Below are 18376 nucleotides of genomic sequence, written 5' to 3'. Positions count from 1 at the left end.
CAGTGACCTCTCCGGCTACAGCAGCGCTGACGCCCTGGGCCCCTACGCTTGCGTTCCCTCGGCCTGGAATGCTCTTCCCCCGGGTACCTGCACGGCTCGCTCCCTCCCATCCTTCTGGTCTTCGCTCGAACGTCCACTTCTCGGTGAGGCCTTCCCTGGACAACGCATTTGAACCGTAACCCCAGGGCAAGGAGCCACCTTCCAGGCGCGCGGCCGAAGCCTAGTGCCAAGGGGGCCGGGGACCCCGAAAACAGCCTCTGAGTGGTCCTCTGAGCATCCTTCCAGCGTGTTTGGGAGGCAAACTCGTTGACTAGCTCTTGAGAGGAGTGGCTAGAGGAATTCAGGCGGGGAAGGGGACCGGTTGACTCCAGGAGGATGTAATTTACAAAGGCGGGGCTCGGGGACGCCCAGGTCCGAGTCCCTGGACTCTGCGCCGGACGCTTCGCCCGCCCTTTCAGGCCCCCTGCCCGGTCCTCGTACCCGCGCGGGTCCAGAGAACCTCTGGGCACCAGCCCCCAGCCCCCCGGGCGGGGCTCCAGCAGCGCTACTCACCCGGCTCCCCCGCCACCTGCGGGGCCACCTCCGCACATTCCCGGCGCGCAGGGCAAGGCTCCTCGGAGTTGAGGTGCTGGGGCTTGGCCTGCTTGCGCCGCGACATGGCGCGAGGACGGGGCTCCCCGCGCGTCCCTAGGAGTGGCCTACTTCACACAACGAATTCCCGGAGTTCGGAAATTACCCCCCTTCGGCTGGAACGCGCATGTCCCGGCAATTCTGCTCATCAGCCGAGCAGGGCGATTTATCAAGAGTCCTGACGGCTGATTGGCCTGGAGCCAAGACCCCAGGAGTCCGGTGAACTTGTGGTTCGCGCCCTGGCAGCCCGCGCCACCTGGGAGCTCGTTAGAAATGCAGACTCTCGGGCTCTACCCCAGACCCGCTGAATCAGAATCTGCATTTTAACAAGATCCCCAGGTGATTCGCATGCACATTAAAGTTTGAGAAACCGTGTCTGCATTTTAACGAGATCCCCAGGTGATTCGTTGGCCCATTAAAATTTCAGAAGCACAGCTCTCCTCCAACTTTAATGTGCGCACGAGTCACTGGGGATCTCGTTAAAATGCAGATTCTGACTCAGTGAGTCTGGGGTGGGGCCTGAGCTCCTGTATTTCTAACAAGCTCCCAGGTGAGGCTGTGGCTGCAGCGCTGCACAGGCTGCGCTTTTAGATTCGGACTTAATTGGTCTGGGCTGGGACCTGGGCATTGGGATATATATTTTTTAAAAGCCGTCTCCCTCCCTCACCACCCCCATCACACACACAGGTTATTCTGATGTGCATCCAAGCTGAGAAGCACGACCTCCACTCCTGGCTCTCAACCCTGGCTGCATACCCAAATTTAAATTTTAAAAGAGTTGGAGACACTCTGGTGTGTCCCTCCAACTGCAGGGAGAACATGTTCCTGGAGGACGGGGTTAAAAATGCAGATTCCGAAAGTTCTGGATTCAGGTGGCCGAGGCCAGGAATGTGTGTTTTTATACAGCACGCGCCCGCTCCCGCCCCGTGACTCGGGCGCACTGGGTCTTGGACCACACAGGAGGGCTTTTGGGGCCAACCCGACGCTGGCCCCACCCGGCAGGTGACGGAGGCGTGGTCCTCGGGGGGTTGAGCTAATTAGCGTTCGTGCTCAGACTGGCTGGGACCTCGATGAGACCCGAGGGAGACCCCTCCTTGCGCCGCGTAAAGGATATCCAACGGGGAGTAAGAAAGCCACCTACGTACGCCAGGTGTTTACTTTCTTCAAATTGGGGAGTTACTTAAGACAGGGTTGTGCCCCAAGCTTGCCCGAACCTGAGAATCACGTGGGGGCCCTTGTTTCAAAAAGACCCAGCCAGGCTCTGCTCCGAGTTTTTGGGGCGGGGCCTGAGAATCGGTATTTTTAACAGCGCAGCGTATGAGTTTTACGGGGTCCCAGTCCTGGGGGGTTAGCAGCATCTGTAATGAGCCTTCTATGAGGTGAACGTTGGCGAACCCCGGGGCAGGGCCTGCGAGAACAGCATTTTTTGCTTGTTTCCATTTCTTAAACGCTGACCTGTTTTCCTCAAACTTCCCTTTGATTTTCAGGTTGTGAATCGACTTAGGGATATTTGTGTAATGCCGGGTGAAGTCATGTCAGGTTCCATTTCCGAGACTTAAACTTTTTTAAAAAAACAACGCTTCAAGTCTTCTTTGGGATGTATGTGTAGTTACACGTATCTGTAAAGACATTTGAAAATACATACACGTGGCCGGGTGTGGTGGCTCATGCCTGTAATTCCAGCACTTTGGGAGGCTGAGGTGGGCGGATCACATGAGGTCAGGAGTTCTAGACCAGCCTGGTCAACATGATTAAACCTTGTCTCTACTAAAAATACAAAAAATTAGCTGGGCGTGGTGGTGGACGCCTGTAATCCCAGCTCCTGGGGAAGCTGAGGCAGGAGAATCACTTGAACCCAGAGGTGGAGCCGAGATCGCACCACTGCACTCCAGCCTGGGTAACAGAGTGAGACTCCATCTCAAAAAAAAGAAAAAAGAAAAAAAAATATATATATAATGTATATGCGCACACACACACTCATGTTTATCATGTCTCCTTTTGAGAAGACTAGATAAACAGTGGTTGCCTCTGGGGAAGTTGAAGAGGGGTGTGTGAGGGATATGGGAGACATCTGATACCCCCTTATACTGCTTGAGGTGTGTACGTGTGTTTGTATTGCTTTGTTGTTATTTCACCTCAGGTGTACACAATCAATCATTGGTACATGAGGCATTATTACTGCCCTATTGTTAGCCTACACTTGTACACCTGCCTACATTTTTTAGGCTGCTTGCTTGCACCCTGTTTATTATGACATAATAAGTACCAGGGAACCTACTGCCCCGAAGTAGGACCTTAACCACAACCTACATCTCTCTTTATATGGCCTCCTGATGTCCCCTCTCCTCTGCCCTACAACTGAATAACCATCAGCCTGACTCCTACAGATCTCATTCATTTGCTTTTTCTCTTTAGCACGTTTTATTGTACCTACATTTATTCCTTAAAAAAATACAATTTTAATATTTAAAGAATATAAAAGGGTATATAATCTTCCAAGAATAACTTTTTTTCACTTAATATTATTTTGCTAAGATCATCCAAATTGCTGTCATTGTTTAATTGATTTTGACTGCTCTGTAAATATTCCACTGTGTGAAAATGCCAGTTTCTTCACCTACTCTCCTGTTGATGGGCACATGGGCCTTTGCCAGGTCTTTGCCATTGTGAACAGTGCTGCTTTGATCTTTCTAAAAAGTGTCAGAGTTTCTCATGAGTGAATATATACCTTGGGGTAGTATAAGAGATAATGCCAAAATGATTGTATTAACTTCTACTTCCCCAGCAAGGTATAAGAAATAACATAGGTCAGGCTCAATGGCTCATGCCTGTAGTTCTAGAACTTTGGAAAGTTGAGGTTGGTGGATCACTTGAGCTCAGGAGTTTGAGACCAGCCTGGGTGACATGGCAAAACTCTGTCTCTATAAAAAATATACAAAAATCAGCTGGGTGGGTGACACACATCTGTGGTCCCAGCTACTCTGGAAACTGAGGCAGGAGGACGCTGAGCCTTGGAGGCTGAGGCAGTGGGCTATGTTTGTGCCACTGCACTCCAGCCTGGGCAACAGAGTAAGAACCTGTCTTGAAAACAAACAAAATACCCAAAATGTGAAGCCCATTCTTTCTCACACTCAGGATTATAAAATGTCTTGATTTTTGCCAACTATATTGACATAAAATGGGGTCTCAGTATAGTCTTGACTTGCATTTTCCATGTCGGTATACTTACAACCAAAAGCAAACTGAAAATTGTAAATGTGTTCCACAAATATAACGACAACTGATAGTCTTATTTTTGAAAAAAAATTGTTTTTACTCTTTTGCAAAACATCCAATCAGAGTTCTAGTCCTAAATTAAGGTTTTGTGTTTTTTTTGTTTTGTTTTGTTTTGTTTTTTTGAGACGAAGTTTCACTCTTTTTTTTTTTTTTGAGATGGAGTCTAGCTCTGTCGCCCAGGCTGGAGTGCCGTGGCACGATCTCTGCTCACTGCAAGCTCCGCCTCCTGGGTTCACGCCATTCTCCTGCCTCAGCCTCCCGAGTAGCTGGGACTACAGGCACCCGCCACCATGCCCGGCTAATTGTTTTGTATTTTTAGTAGAGACGGGGTTTCACCGTGTTCGCCAGGATGGGCTCGATCTCCCGACCTCGTGATCCGCCCGTCTGGGCCTCCCAAAGTGCTGGGATTACAGGTGTGAGCCACCGTGCCCAGCCGAAGTTTCACTCTTGTTGCCCAGGCTGGAGTGCAATGGCACGATCTCAGCTCACTGTAACCTCCACTTCCCGGGTTTAAGCAATTCTCCTTGCTTAGCTTCCCAAGTAGCTGGGATTACAGATGTCCACCATGACGCCTGACTAATTTCTTGTACTTTTAGTAGAGATGGGCTTTCACCATGTTGGCCAGGCTGGTCTCAAACTCCTGGCCTCAAGCAATCCATCTGCCTTGGCCTCCCAAAGTGTTGGGATTACAGGCATGAGCCACTGTGCTGGGCCACCATGTTTGGTTTTGGTTTTAATGGCTTTATTTCAAGGCTCAAAATTAAATATCTGAAAATAAAAAATCTTACAGGGTCTACAGATGCAAATGAAAGCAAAGTATCATTGGCTATGCATAATCAGTCATGATTCTCCTCTTTCAGTCCCATTTGCCAATTACACAGGTTGACTATTCTGTTGAAATCCAGCTAGTAAATTTTCATCTTCCCTCATAACCAGGAGCTTCTGCAAATTAAAGTGAAGAAGACACATCACTATATTGTACCTGGAACAAATGGATTTCAAACCCAGGGAAGCTCTTTTTTTAAAAGATGTTTAAACAGGCTGGAAAAATCTGTTTGCTGGCTGAGTGCAGCGGCTTATGCCTGTAATCCAGCATTTGGGAGGCCAAGGCAGGTGGATCACCTGAGGTCACGAGTTCGAGACCAGCTTGGCCAACATGTCAAAACCCCATCTCTACTAAAAATAACAAAAATTAGCTGGGTGTGGTGGCACGTGCCTGTAATCCCAGCTACATGGGAGGCTGAGGCTGGAGAATCACTTGAACCCAGGAGGCGGAGGTTGCAGGGAGCCAAGACTGTGCCACTGCACTCCAGCCTGGGCGACAGAGCGAAACTCCGCCTAAAACAAACAAACAAAAAAACCTGTTGTTAAGTTTAAACACATAGATTGAGGTTCTCATAGGTGACTTTTCATTGTTTTCAGCAACAATATCACATAACAAGGGAATCATGACCAAACATGCATTTAAAAGTACTTTCTCCATAGGATGTTTCTGTTGAAAACTAGTTACTTCCTCTTCTTCATATATTGCCTTTGTCCTGATTTTTTTTTTCCCCCCACTTAAACAAAACACTGAAACTTTAATTGAACCAGAATTACACCTGTCAAAGATCTGGGCCGTATACTCCTAACTCTTCTCTATAGCACCAGTTCCTTGTGAGGGGTTATTTCATCAGCCACCTGAGTAAGTGCTCCAGCTATCCCCAGATCAGCTAGAGACATCCCAAGCATGGCCACATCAGCATCAATGTCCAGGCATACTCAGGGTTCAGAATCGTGGGTTAGTACCACTTTTCCCACCACCCCCTTCTATTCCACAAAGGACTCACAGCCAGCAGGTTAACTCTTCCCTCCCCACCCCTACCAAACCCTGGAAAACCACAGAGAGCCTTTTTACAGCTCCTCTTTCTCAGCCCACTTCTTCTGGAAGGCAGTTAGGATGTTGAAGCTCTTCTGGAACTCCTCCTTCTTCCGGTCACTCAACTCGTTCTTCTCAATCAGCCTGGCGATCCATGTCATCTCTGATGCTGGGAAGTCCTCCCCTAGGTCTAAGATTTTCCCTATGATCTTCAGGTGTTGCTTGGCCCAGTTCTTTTTTCTTTTTTTTCTTTTTTTTTTTTTTTTGAGACGGAGTCTCGCTCTGCCGCCCAGGCTGGAGTGCTCACTGCAAGCTCCGCCTCCCGGGTTCACGCCATTCTCCTGCCTCAGCCTCCCAAGTAGCTGGGACTACAGGCCCCCGCCACCGCGCCCGGCTAGTTTTTTTTTGTATTTTTTAGTAGAGACGGGGTTTCACCGTGTTAGCCAGGATGGTCTCGATCTCCTGACCTCGTGATCCGCCCGTCTCGGCCTCCCAAAGTGCTGGGATTACAGGCTTGAGCCACCGCGCCCGGCCTTGGCCCAGTTCTTCTCAGTCTCCCTCACACTTGAGAGGTGGTCCTGCCCTTGTTTCAAGAGGGCCTGGCGGGCCCCCACTCCAGAGGCCCTGACGAACTCCCCAGCCAGGGCGTCGTACGCAGGCAGACCACCAGGCCACCAGGCCACCAGGCCACCAGGCATCCCTAGATAGACGCATTTCCCCTTCAGCCAGCGCTGGATGGCTCCAACCTTAACTGCCCCGGTACATGGGACTGGGTTCTCAAAGTCCTCCTCCCAGAAGAGGTAGAAGACCGGGTAGCTCTCCTTGTGCAGCTTGTATGTCTCACTCAGCTCCATGTTCAGCTTGTCACCATAATCTGAGATCCCCGTCTCTGCCACCAAGAGATCATCGCTGGAATCCAAGTTTCCAGGAAGATGCCTGAACTCATCCTGCTTCTCACCATAGCGGTACTGGGTGTCGAACTTCACCAAGACGAATCAGCTTTTGGAAATGACCTTGTAGAAAGTGACCGTATCCAGGGAAAGGGCACCCTTGGTGTGCAGGCCGCTGCCGCCATGCGGACGGAGAGGAGCAGGAAGCCCAGGAGAAGGGGAAGCAGTGGGGGGAGAGAGACGCGGAGTGGGGCACGGCAGCAGCCATATCGCTGGGTTCCGCAACCGGGAGGTGGGGAAACTGTAGTGGAGAACGGCCCAAGTCAGCCGTCAATTTTTTTTTTTTTTTTTTTTTTGAGACGGAGTCTCGCTCTGTCGCCCAGGCTGGAGTGCAATGGTGCGATCTTGGCTCATCGCAACCTCCGCCTCCTGGGCTCAAGCGATTCTCCTGCCTCAGCCTCCTGAGTAGCTGGGATTACGGGAATGTGCCACCACGCCAGGCTAATTTTGTATTTTTAGTAGAGATGGGTTTCCCCATGTTGGTCAGGCTGGTCTTGAACTCCCAACCTCAGGTGATCCGCCTGCCTCGGCCTCCCAAAGTGCTGGGATTACAGGCGTGAGCCACCTTGCCCAGCCTGCAGATTTTTTTTTTTTTAAATAGTTGTTAGGTAATCGCCTTTGTTCACACAGAAAGTTAATAAATTTTCAAACATTATCGCTTTGTAGAAGAAAAATGGAGAATATCGGTAATTCTCACAATGCTTAAGTATTTTGCCAAGAGATAAACAGCATACTTCTGAATTATACAACAGATTCTCGTAGCCACTCTACCTCTCTTTACAAACATAAAGATTCCAGAGGCAGGATAATGTAGTAACTAAGGGCACATTCTGGAGCCAGCCTGCGTTAGAATCCTGGCTCTGGCTAGGCACGGTGGCTCACACCTGTAATCCCAGCACTTTGTGAGGCCGAGGAGGGTGCATCACTTGAGGTCAGAAGTTTGAGACCAGCCTGGACAACCTGGTGAAACCCCATCTCTACTAAAAATACAAGAAATTAGCTGGGCATGGTGGCGAGCACCTGTAATTCAGCTACTCAGGAGGCTGAGGCATGAGAATCACTTGAACCCAAGAGGCAGAGGTTGCAGTGAGCCAAAATTGAGCCACTGCACTCCAGCCTGGGCAACAGAGCAAGACTCCATCTAAAAAAAAAAAAAAAATCCCTGCTCCTCGCTCTGGCTCTGTTCACATCCCACTTGTGTGATCTCGAGAAAGCTGTTCCGTGTCCCATTTTTCTCATTAATAAAATGGCAATGCCAAAGGTGGCTTGAGGATTAGTGAATTTATATATGTAAATGGGTACAGAACGACATGTAGTATGTAAATGTAGTACGTACATGTAGTACTCTAAGTATTAACAGTTGGTATGATAATGGGGTGAGAGTTATAGTTATCTATGAAAGTAGCACTCATCTGTAATTGGTTATTCCATTTAACTAGGCACAGTTACTGTTTTACATGGAAATAGATTTGAAGCAAACAAGCACGTGTGACCTTATTCCACTCTTCTGAGTTGCAGAATTCCCATGCTTTCACAGTTTCGATCCACATATTAAATGAGGAAAGCTTACTCTTCTTTTTAAAGAGAAAGAGATAATAACAAAGTATCAATACAGTGTTGTTTCTGATTGTCCTGGGCCTCTGGGGATGTGGGCACCCTGGTTGTGTTCTCCTACCTTTTTGTTGTTGTTGTTGTTGTTGTTGTTGGGACAGGGTCTTTCTCTGTTCCCCAGGCTGGAGTACAGTGGCGTGATCTTGGCTCACTGCAGCCTCAACTTCCAGGTCTCAAGTGATCCTCCTACCTTAGCCTCCCAAGTGGCTGGGACTACAGGCACATGCCACCACACCCAGGCTAATTTTTTTTTTTTTTTTTTTTGTAGAGAATGTGTTTCACCATGTTGCCCAGGCTGGTCTTGAACTCCTGGGCTCAAGTGATCCTCCCACCTCGGCCTCCCAAAGTACTGGGAGTACAAGTGCGAGCCACCATGCCTGGCTGGGTTCTCCTTCCTAAGCATCCTCATTAAACTTGTATCGTTAATACTACCATTCTCTATTGTGACTACCAGAATGAACAAATAAATGTTTATCCAGGCACAAATGATTCCCCAAAGGGGTGTAAAACTAGACAGGAGGCCGGGCATGGTGGCTCATGCTGTAATCCCAGCACTTTGGGAGGCTGAGGTGGGTGGATCACGAAGTCAGGAGATCCAGACCATCCTGGCTAACATGGTGAAACCCCGTCTCTACTAAAAATACAAAAAATTAGCCGGGCGTGGTGGCGGCGCCTGTAGTACCAGCTACTTGGGAGGCTGAGGCAGGAGAATGGAGTGAATCCGGGGAGTGGAGCTTGCAGTGAGCCGAGAACGTGCCCCTGTACTCCAGCCTGGGAAACAGAGCAAGACTCTGTCTCAAAAAAAAAAAAAAAAAAAAACTAGACAGGAACAAATCTTATTTATTGATCATCACACTTGTCAGGAATTCTTTTTTTTTTTTTTTTTTGAGACCAAGTCTCACTCTGGTGTCCGGGCTAGGGTGCAGTGGTGTGATCTCGGCTCACTGCATACTCTGTTTCCTGGATACAATCGATTCTTCTGCCCCAGCCTCCCAAGTAGCTGAGATTACAAGGCGCTCGCCACCATACCTGGCTATTTTTTTTTTTCTTTCATTTTTAGGAGAGACAGGGTTTTACTATGTTGACCAGGCTGGTCTCGAACTCCTGAATTCAGGTGATCCACCTGCCTCGGCCTCCCAAAGTGCTGCGATTACAGGCATGAGCCACCATTAGTTCATTCGATAACAATTCTTTGAGCCCACTTTATTGCCTGGCTCTGTTCTAGGTGCTGGAGATAGAGTGATAAAGACAGACAAGAGCCAGAAGGGATTCACAGAAGTAACCAGAGAATGTACAAGGTCACTTTGGAGAACAATAGGTGCTATGATCAAAATATTGTGGTAGTATGATCGGGAGTGACTGGGTGGTAGCGGTGGGTACCTGATTTTCGCTATAAGTGACCTTTGAGCTAAAACACGAATGTAATAGCCAGCCATAGAAGGAACCAGGGAGAGAGCGTTCCCAGGGGAGGGAGGAGCAACAGCAAAGATTCTTTTAAGAGACCAATTTTGGTATGTTTGAAGCAAGTTAAGGAGATTCAGGGACTAGGTAGCTCCCAGATAAGAAAAACATGATATGTAAAAATTTGAAAAAAAAATGTTCAAGGTCACTTACGATTAAAGAAATGTTAGTTCAAATAAACGGAAATGCTAGTTTTCGCCTGTCCCGATAGAAAAGATTAAACACACACACATGCTGAGTGTAAGCCAGCTATTCCATGCCTATGCTGTATTTTTCAAACTCACTGTGCAGAGAAGTCACCTGGGGATCTTGTTAAAATGCAGATTCTGATGCCAGTGTGTCTCAAAATGTAACATGTATACAGATCACCTGGGGACCTTGTTAAAAGTCATATTCTGATTTCAGTGCTTCTCAAACTTTAATGGACAGAGGAGTCACCCGGGGATCTTGTTAAATGCAGATTCAGGGCAACAAACATGGAAGGGGTTACTAATTATAAGGGAATGGCTAGTAAAGCTCATTCCCACTGTTCTTTTCACCTATCGGATCAATAAAAATTAAAAACACTCAGAACATCTGTTAGCAAGAGTGCAGGGAAATTGGTTTTCTAATGCATTACTAGTGAGAGCATGAATGTTTATAGCCACTTTCGAGGGCAATTTGGCAATACGTTTTTAAATATGTCCTGCCAATCTATCAATTCTGCTTTCCATCTATTCTCCTCCAGAGAAACATTTGCACAGGCACACAAGGGAGAATGTCCAAGAATGTTTGTTGCAAGTCATTGTTGTAGCAAAAAAAAAAAAAAAAAGAAGAAAGATCCATCCTCAATGTCCAACAATAGGCAAGTGGCTACATTAAACTGAGGTTTAGCCATATCATGAAATACCAGGCCAGATTTATGAATATAAGCATGCTTAGATCTCTAAGATATATTGCATTAAAGAAAAAAAAGCAAGGCCCATAGATCTAAACACATACTCCAATCTATACATATTTTCTTTGTTTTTTTTTTAGGCAGAGTCTCACTCTGTCGCCCAGGCTGGAGCACAGTGGTGGTGTGATATTGGCTCACTGCAACCTCCGCCTCCCAGGTTCAGACGATTCTCCTGCCTCAGCCTCCCAAGTACCTAGGATTACAGGCATGTGCCACCACGCCCGACTAATTTTTGTAATTTTAGTAGAGACAGGGTTTCACCATGTTGGCCAGGCTGGTCTTGAACTCCTGACCTCAGGTGACCCACCTCAGCCTCCGAAAGTGCTGGATTACAGGCGTGAGCTACTGCGCCCAGCAGGCTGACTCCAATTTTGAAAGAAGTTCTACTGTGGTTAAAATGCTATCAAACAGCATTGCATGTTACAGATAAATCTTTTGTGACAGGAAGTGTTAATTGATGCAGAAAAACTTCATTGTTGTCTTATTTTAAGAAATTGGCACAGCCACCCCAACATTCAGCAGCCACCACTCTGATCGGTCAGCAGCCATTGACCTCCAGGCAAGACCCTCCACCAGCAAAAGGATTATGACCCACTGAAGGCTCAGATGGTCACTAGCATTATTTAGCAATAAGTATTTTAAAATTAAGGCATGTACACTATTTTTTAAGACATAATGCTATTACACACTTAGTAGACTCCAGTATAGTGTAAATATAACTTTTTTTTTTTTTTTTGAGACAGAGTCTCGCTGTGTCTCCCAGACTGGAGTGCAGTGGTGCCATCTCGGCTCACTGCAAGCTCCACCTCCCAGGTTCATGCCATTCTCCTGCCTCAGCCTCCCGAGTAGCTGGGACTACAGGCGCCTGCCACCACGCGCGGCTAATTTTTTGTATTTTTAGTGGAGACGGAGTTTCACCGTGTTAGCCAGGATGGTCTCGATCTCCTGACCTCGTGATCCACCTGCCTCGGCCTCCCAAAGTGCTGGGATTACAGGCTTGCGCCACCACGCCCAGCCTAACATATATTATTTGATTGCAGATACCTTCATACTGTTTTGTTAGTACCTGGGCCTCATAGGCATTGGAGCCCTGGTTTCAAAGTCACTTTAAGAATGAATGGGTTTCGCATGAGTTGACATGAGTGATTTCTGAATCTCCAGCCCCTAGAGGGTGGCATGTCTGTTACAGAGAAGTAGCTTGTACACAGTGGTGCTTAGTAAACTTTTTTCTTTTCTTTTCTTTTTTTTTTTTTTTTTGAGGCGGAGTCTCGCTCTGTCGCCCAGCCTGGAGTGCAGTGGCGTGATCTCGGCTCACTGCAAGTTCTGCCTCCCGGGTTCACTCCATTCTCCTGCCTCAGCCTCCCAAGTAGCTGGGACTACAGGTGCCTGCCACCACACCCAGCTAATTTTTTGTATTTTTAGTAGAGACGGGATTTCACTGTGTTAGCCAGGATGGTCTCAATCTCCTGACCTCGTGATCCGCCCGCCTCGACCTCCCAAAGTGCTGGGATAGTAAACTTTTCTTAAATGAATTCTGATTAAAAGATACATTGTTAAATGTAAAAAAAAAAAAAAAAAAAAAAGTCAGACTATTGGCCACTATGTAGAGTAAGAGCCCATTAAAAAGGATGAAGAAAAAAACTGAAACAGAAAAATAAGCTTGTGTCTGGACAGAAGTTTTCTGAAAATGCACAAAAGAAGCCACTACAAGTGATTGCTTTTGGGGAGCGGAGTTGGAAATTCAGTGCGAAAAGGAGAATAATTTTTCACCGCATATCACATTGAAATCTCTGAATTTCTTTTACCCTGTGCATGTATTACTTTTCAATGAAAAATTTACTGTAATAGACAGACATATGGTAAAGCAAAATAGTAACATGTGAATGATACAATTTTGTGGTATTGAGTGTTTACTAAAAAATTCAGCTTTGCTGTATGTTTGACACTTTTTACAAAAATATTGTAAAAAAGCAAACATTTTTTACTTTATTATTATTTTTTTGAAACAGGGTCTTGCTCTGTCACCCAGGCTGGAGTACAGTGGTGCAATCACTGCTCGCTGTAGCCTTGACCTCCCAGGCTCAATTGCTCCTGCCTCAGCCTCCCAAATAGCTGGGACTACAGGCTTGCACCACCATGTCTGGCTAATTTTCTTTCTTTCTTTTTTTTTTTTTGTACAGGCTGGTCTCGAACTTCTGCGCTTAGGCATTCCTCCTGCCTTTTCCTCCCAAAGTGCTGGGATTACAGGTATGAGCCACCACGCCCAGCCTAAAAATTTTTACTTTACAAAGTCCTACCACTATGATGAAATCAAAGGCCAGCCCTGAAGCACATCCAGCTCTCAGAGGGAAGGAAAGCATTCGTGGTGTGCTGGGGCATCTTTCAGCATAAAAGCACCAAGTTTTGTTTGCACTGTTCACGTGAAACCATCTAAGCTGGTGTCCTTGACAAGGGCAAGGGCTGAGCTCACAGCAATGAATTCTACGTTGGTATGGTCACAAATTCAGCCCAACTGGAGTCCTCACTGTTGGTGACAACAGATGCAACCAGAGCTTCTCTCTCTGGGAATGTATTAACTACAGTTTGTTGATTGCATACACCAGAAACTGACACTGACCAATTAAACCAGGGTGGAAATTTATAGCAGCATATGAAGGAGCTGAGATCATCCATGGGAGGAGAGGAGAGCCAGGCTCAGGTGATGGGCAGAAAGTGAGGCGGGCCTAACAGCCATAACTATGACCAAGGCACTCTTCCAAGACTGCCTATGATGCTCCTGGCGGCATACTGGAACTGATGCACTGGGAGCCCCTAAGCTGCACCCCACTGCCCAGAAACCCTGCAGCAGCCATCATACACTAGTTAAAGCTCTGCTGAAATGCTGCTACTGCGAACAAATATTAATCTCTTCCCACAGTTTTGTGTGCTTCCTTGGTCCTGGGTGGCAGCAGCTGCCTGGCCAAGCCTACATTACATGCTTGTTGTCCAGCTACTAGGACGTGGGAGGAGCAGCTGGTGCCTGCCAGCCTGTACAATGCAGGGTGGGTCACTATCTTCCACTGAGATGAACATAATGACTGATGCCTCTGCACAGGGAGAGGGTGGACCTGAGCAGCCCTAATGATGACAACTATAAGCCACCGATGGCTTAACACAAGATATACTGGGAAAACAAATGATTAGAGCTGCCATTGAACATGGCTACATTAATTGACTGCCTACTGTGTGCCAGGTACTTAACAACTTAACATGTTTTTTTTTTTTTGAGACAGTCTCACTGTGTCACCCAGGCTGGAGTGCAGTGGCGCCATCTCGGCTCACTGCAAACTCCGCCCCTTGCGTTCAAGTGATTCTCCTGTGTCAGCCTCCCCAGTAACTGGAATTACAGACACCCGCCACAACACCTGTCTACTTTTTGTACTTTTAGTCGAGACGGCATTTTACCACGTTGGCCAGGCTGATCTCAAACACCTGACCTCGGGTGATGTGCCTGCCTCGGCCTCCCAAAGTGCTGGGATTTCAGGTGTGAACCAGCACGCCCGGTCCACAACAAGTATTGTTTTATTTAATTCTTCCCTACAACATTATAAGGTAGGTACTTTTACTATCCCCATTATAGAGAAGAAACAAATTGGGGGAAGTTATTTCACTCATCTGGGTCAGATAATCTGGGAAGATGTGGAGCTGGAATTTGAACCCAGTTACTTTCTGACTTCGGAGCCCTTCGCTTAACCATTACCCTCTACTGTCAATCAGTCTAGTTCTCCATGGGCCTGTTTAAAACTACAACTCAGGCTTAAAAGGTCTTTGAATGACAGCACCTGCCTGCTTAAAGGTAATTTGGGTGCGTCTGTACTGTCTACACCAGATTAGGTTGAAAGATGCTCTGTAAAGATGACTGCTGGTTGGGTGCAAGAAATTTTAATACTGAGAAAAATGTAAATTCTCATTGAGTATTCAACATATCAGTCTTTCAAATCAGTCTGAAGTCTGACTCTCCTTCTGGAGACGCATGGTAACTTGGATTTGGCCCAAAATGAATAGAATCCTCTTTAGGATTTTATGTAAAGTCTCATAAAAGCTTAGGCATCTCCAACACCTTATTCCTTTTCTGCATCTTCTCCTGTGAGGTGCTGAGTCTTAGAGCCAATAAGGAACTCAGTGCCTTTAATGAAAGACACCGTACGGAGGCAAGCAGGTGGTGGGCAAATTGGGTGGGGACTCCTATGGGCAGGTTTTCTGTCAGTGGAAAGAAGTTTTCTTTTTCTTTCTTTTTTTTTTAAGAGGAAGTTATATGGTTAGGTTTGTCGGAATTTTTTTTTCTTTTTTCTTTCTTTCTTTTTTTTTTTTTTTTTTTAAGATGGAGTGTTGCTCTGTTGCCAGGCTGGAATGAAGTGGCCTGATCTCGGCTCACTGCAGCCTCCACTTCCCAGGTTCAAGTGATTCTCCTGCCTCAGCCTCCTGAGTAGCTGGGATTACAGGCATGCACCACCATACCCAGCTAATTTTTGTATTTTTAGTACAGATGGGGTTTCTCCACATTGGCCAGGCTGGTCTCAATCTCCTGACCTCGTGATCCGCCGGCCTTGGCCTCCCAAAGTGCTGGGATTACAGGCGTGAGCCACCGCGCCCGGCCCAGAATTTTTTTTTAAAGGAAGTGATATGGTTAGAAATTTTTTTTTTAAAGGGAAGATTTTTTTTTTAAAGGAAGTGATATAGTTAGGCTTTGTGTCCCCACCCAAATCTCATCTTGAATTATGATCCCCATAATCCCCATGTGTCAAGGGAGAGACCAGGTAAAGGTGACTGGATCCTGGGGGCAGTTTCCCCAATACTGTTCTCATGATAGTGAGTTCTCACAAGAGCTGATGGTTTTCTGAGGGGCTCTTCCCCTTCCACTCGGCACTTCTCTTTCCTGCCTCCTTGTGAAGAAGGTGCCTTGCTTCCCCTTCGCCTTCTGCCACGGCTGTAAGTTTCCTGAGGCCTCCCCAGCCATGCTAAACTGTGAGTTGATTAAACCTTTTCCCTTTATAAATTACTCAGTCTCACACAATTCTTAACAGCAGTATGAAAATGGATTAATACAGGAAGCAAGACAAGAAGACAGGATGGGAAGAAATTTTACAAAGACAAATACTGTTTTCACCAGACTTGTGTTGAGAGTGACTTCAAAGCAGTATTGTAGTGAAAACGTGATTTTCACTTATCCAGATATCGAACACTGTCTTCAGCATCTCAGTAGGAAATAATAAGTTGAGGATATTCACTAGTAGTCTACTACTGTTTAAGACAGTTTTTGCTATACGACAACCTCAAAATCTCAGTGGTTTTCCACATAAATGTTTATTTATTTTTTTCCTGGGTCTGTGAGTTCACTGTGGCTCTGTGGAGCTTGGCTGTGGCCTGTGGGTTGGGTTGAGGTCTGTTCCATATGTCTGTTCATTTCTGCTTAGGCCATCAGTTATGCAGGGTCTGTTCTAAGGCAGATCACTCCAGAGCAAGAGGCTGTGTCAAATTCTACAGCCACATTGAAAGCCCCTGTTCCTGGGCTAGATGTGGAGGCTCACGCCTCTAATCACAGCACTTTGGGAGGCCAAGGCAGGAGGATTGTTTGAGGCCAGGAGCTTGAGACCAGCCGGGGCAACATAGCAAGACTCTCTCTATAAATAATAATAATAGTAATAATAATAATGAAGCCCCTGTTCCCATCAGGTCCACTGATATTCCATTGGCCAAAGCAAGTCAAATGGCTTTGCCCCATTATGGTGGTACTCCACCCACCATAATGTCAATGGACAAGGTGGGTAAATATTCTGCAGCTGAAGAAAGTACAGAATTTGAGACCATTATCTAGCCTACCATAGCGACTAACATGAGGACAGGAATAAAATCATATAGCTGGGATGAGAACAGATTGATAAAGATGGACACATTTACAGTATTAATAAATGTATACCTAAACTGCTAGGGGGAAAAACCCAACCGATCTGCTTTGTGGCACGTGACTTGTTATTCTTGGAAACTGACCGGAGGGAGGTGAAATTCTAAACTGCCTTGTGTTGAGTTGCTGCACTCCACCACTGGAGGGCAGCATTAGTCACCATTTTACAGCTTCTGAGCTTGGTCTTCCGTCAGCAGCAAGGGCTGATTTCCACCTGGTCTCCCACCGTCTTTACCACTTTCAAAAGTGTCCCAGCTTAGATGATAAACTACACGATCGTCTTATATACATGGTATAACCGTGGCATTTCTTCTCCAGAAATGAACAAAATTTTCAGAAGCTAACACTCCACAAGGACCTCCGACTTCTTTTTTTTTTTTTAATTCCTTTTTTTTCTTTGAGACTGAGTCTCACTCTGTCACCCAGGCTGGAGTGCAGTGGTGCGATCTAGGCTCACTGCAACCTCCGCCTCCAGGGTTCAAGTGATTGTCCTGCCTCAGCCTCCCAAGTAGCTGGGATTACAGGCACGCACCACCAGGCCTGGCTAATTTTTGTAGGTTTTTTTTTTTCCCCCCAGTAGAGATGGGGTTTCGCCATATTGGCTAGGCTGGTCTCGAATTCCTGACCCGCCTGGTGATCTGCCAGCCTCAGTCTCCCAGAGTACTGGGATTACAGGTGTGAGCCACCGTGCCCGGCCTGGAACAGCAACTATCTTAACGAGAACATGCGACCTGGCTTCCTGATGTGCCTACTTCAGGGATTTCCCTTTTTGGTCTAATGCGCCTCGGGTAGTGGTTTCTCCCTTCTTCAAGAGGGAGAAATGTCTGGGCATGGTGACTCATGCCTGTAATCCCAGCACTCTGGAAGGCTGAGGTGGGTAGATCGCTTGAGTCTGGGAGTTTGAGATCAGCCTGGGCAATGTTGTGAGACCCTTTCTCTACAAAAAATACAAAAATTAGCCGGGTGTGGTGGTGCACGCGTGTGAACCCAGCTGCTCGGGAGGCTGAGGTGGGAGGATCACCTGAGCCCGGGAGGTGGAGGTTGCAGTGAGCTGTGATCATGCCATTGCATTCCAGCCTGGGCAACAGAGCAAGATCCTGTCTCAAAAAAAAAAAAAGGAGGACTTTTCCCTGTTGCAGGAAATCACGCACTCACCCCACTGAGAACTAAATGCTAAGGCAGATTTACTGTGAGAATGCTGCAACTCAGGATCCCTCGGCTCCCCAAGGCCCCTTTTAAGTTCCTGTATTGGTAATTTTACATTTTTTTTTTAAAAAAGGCTCCCTAGTTTGCATACACTTCAGGCCCCACAAAAACTGGATCCACTCCTGAATGAAAGTCAGATTTTATCCAGGCTGCCTCTCTGCTAAATTTCTCATCTAGTCAGGAGAGAAGCTTGCCTGTTCTGTGTCTGGAAGCCAAGCCTTCCGCAGTAAGCCACTGAAAAACTGAACTCGAATTCACAGGTGTTTTACAGCAGTCACTGATTTATACAAGCAGGATGTTATTAAGAGATCTCAGTTTGGTGGCAAGCACCCTGTTTTAATCGAGTGTCATTGTGACTTAAGCCAGAGCCACTGGAGGACTGACAGCTTTTCAGCCCAAAGGTGCTTCTTTGTGATGCTTGAGGAAGGGTGGCACCAAGGTTCACAAACTGCCTTATGCCTTTTCAGGAGTTTATAGGCCATTCCCACAACAGGATACAAGGTGAC

General features: G+C 46.8%; 1 protein-coding gene and 1 pseudogene across 3 annotated transcripts in view; both read right to left on the bottom strand.

Annotated features, from left to right (window-relative positions):
• Nucleotides 1–18376, bottom strand: part of LOC105470663 (ZFP64 zinc finger protein) — a 100952-nt gene that overhangs the window by 24192 nt on the left and 58384 nt on the right. Inside the window, exon 1 of one of the 3 annotated variants that reach the window (XM_024789392.2) lies at nucleotides 553–710. The exons of the other annotated variants lie outside the window; for them this stretch is intronic. Within the exon in view, the coding sequence (XP_024645160.1) occupies nucleotides 553–658 (106 nt within the window). The 5' untranslated portion in view covers nucleotides 659–710. Of the gene's footprint in view, nucleotides 1–552; nucleotides 711–18376 lie in introns of those variants that run through there. 3 annotated transcript variants of the gene reach the window in all.
• On the bottom strand, nucleotides 4162–7832 carry LOC105470719 (endoplasmic reticulum resident protein 29-like; annotated as a pseudogene).

Source organism: Macaca nemestrina, chromosome 15 (assembly GCF_043159975.1).
Source record: "Macaca nemestrina isolate mMacNem1 chromosome 15, mMacNem.hap1, whole genome shotgun sequence".
NCBI lineage: Eukaryota > Metazoa > Chordata > Mammalia > Primates > Cercopithecidae > Macaca > Macaca nemestrina.
Note: the sequence above shows the minus strand (reverse complement) of the source record. Positions and strands in the feature narration are given on the sequence as shown.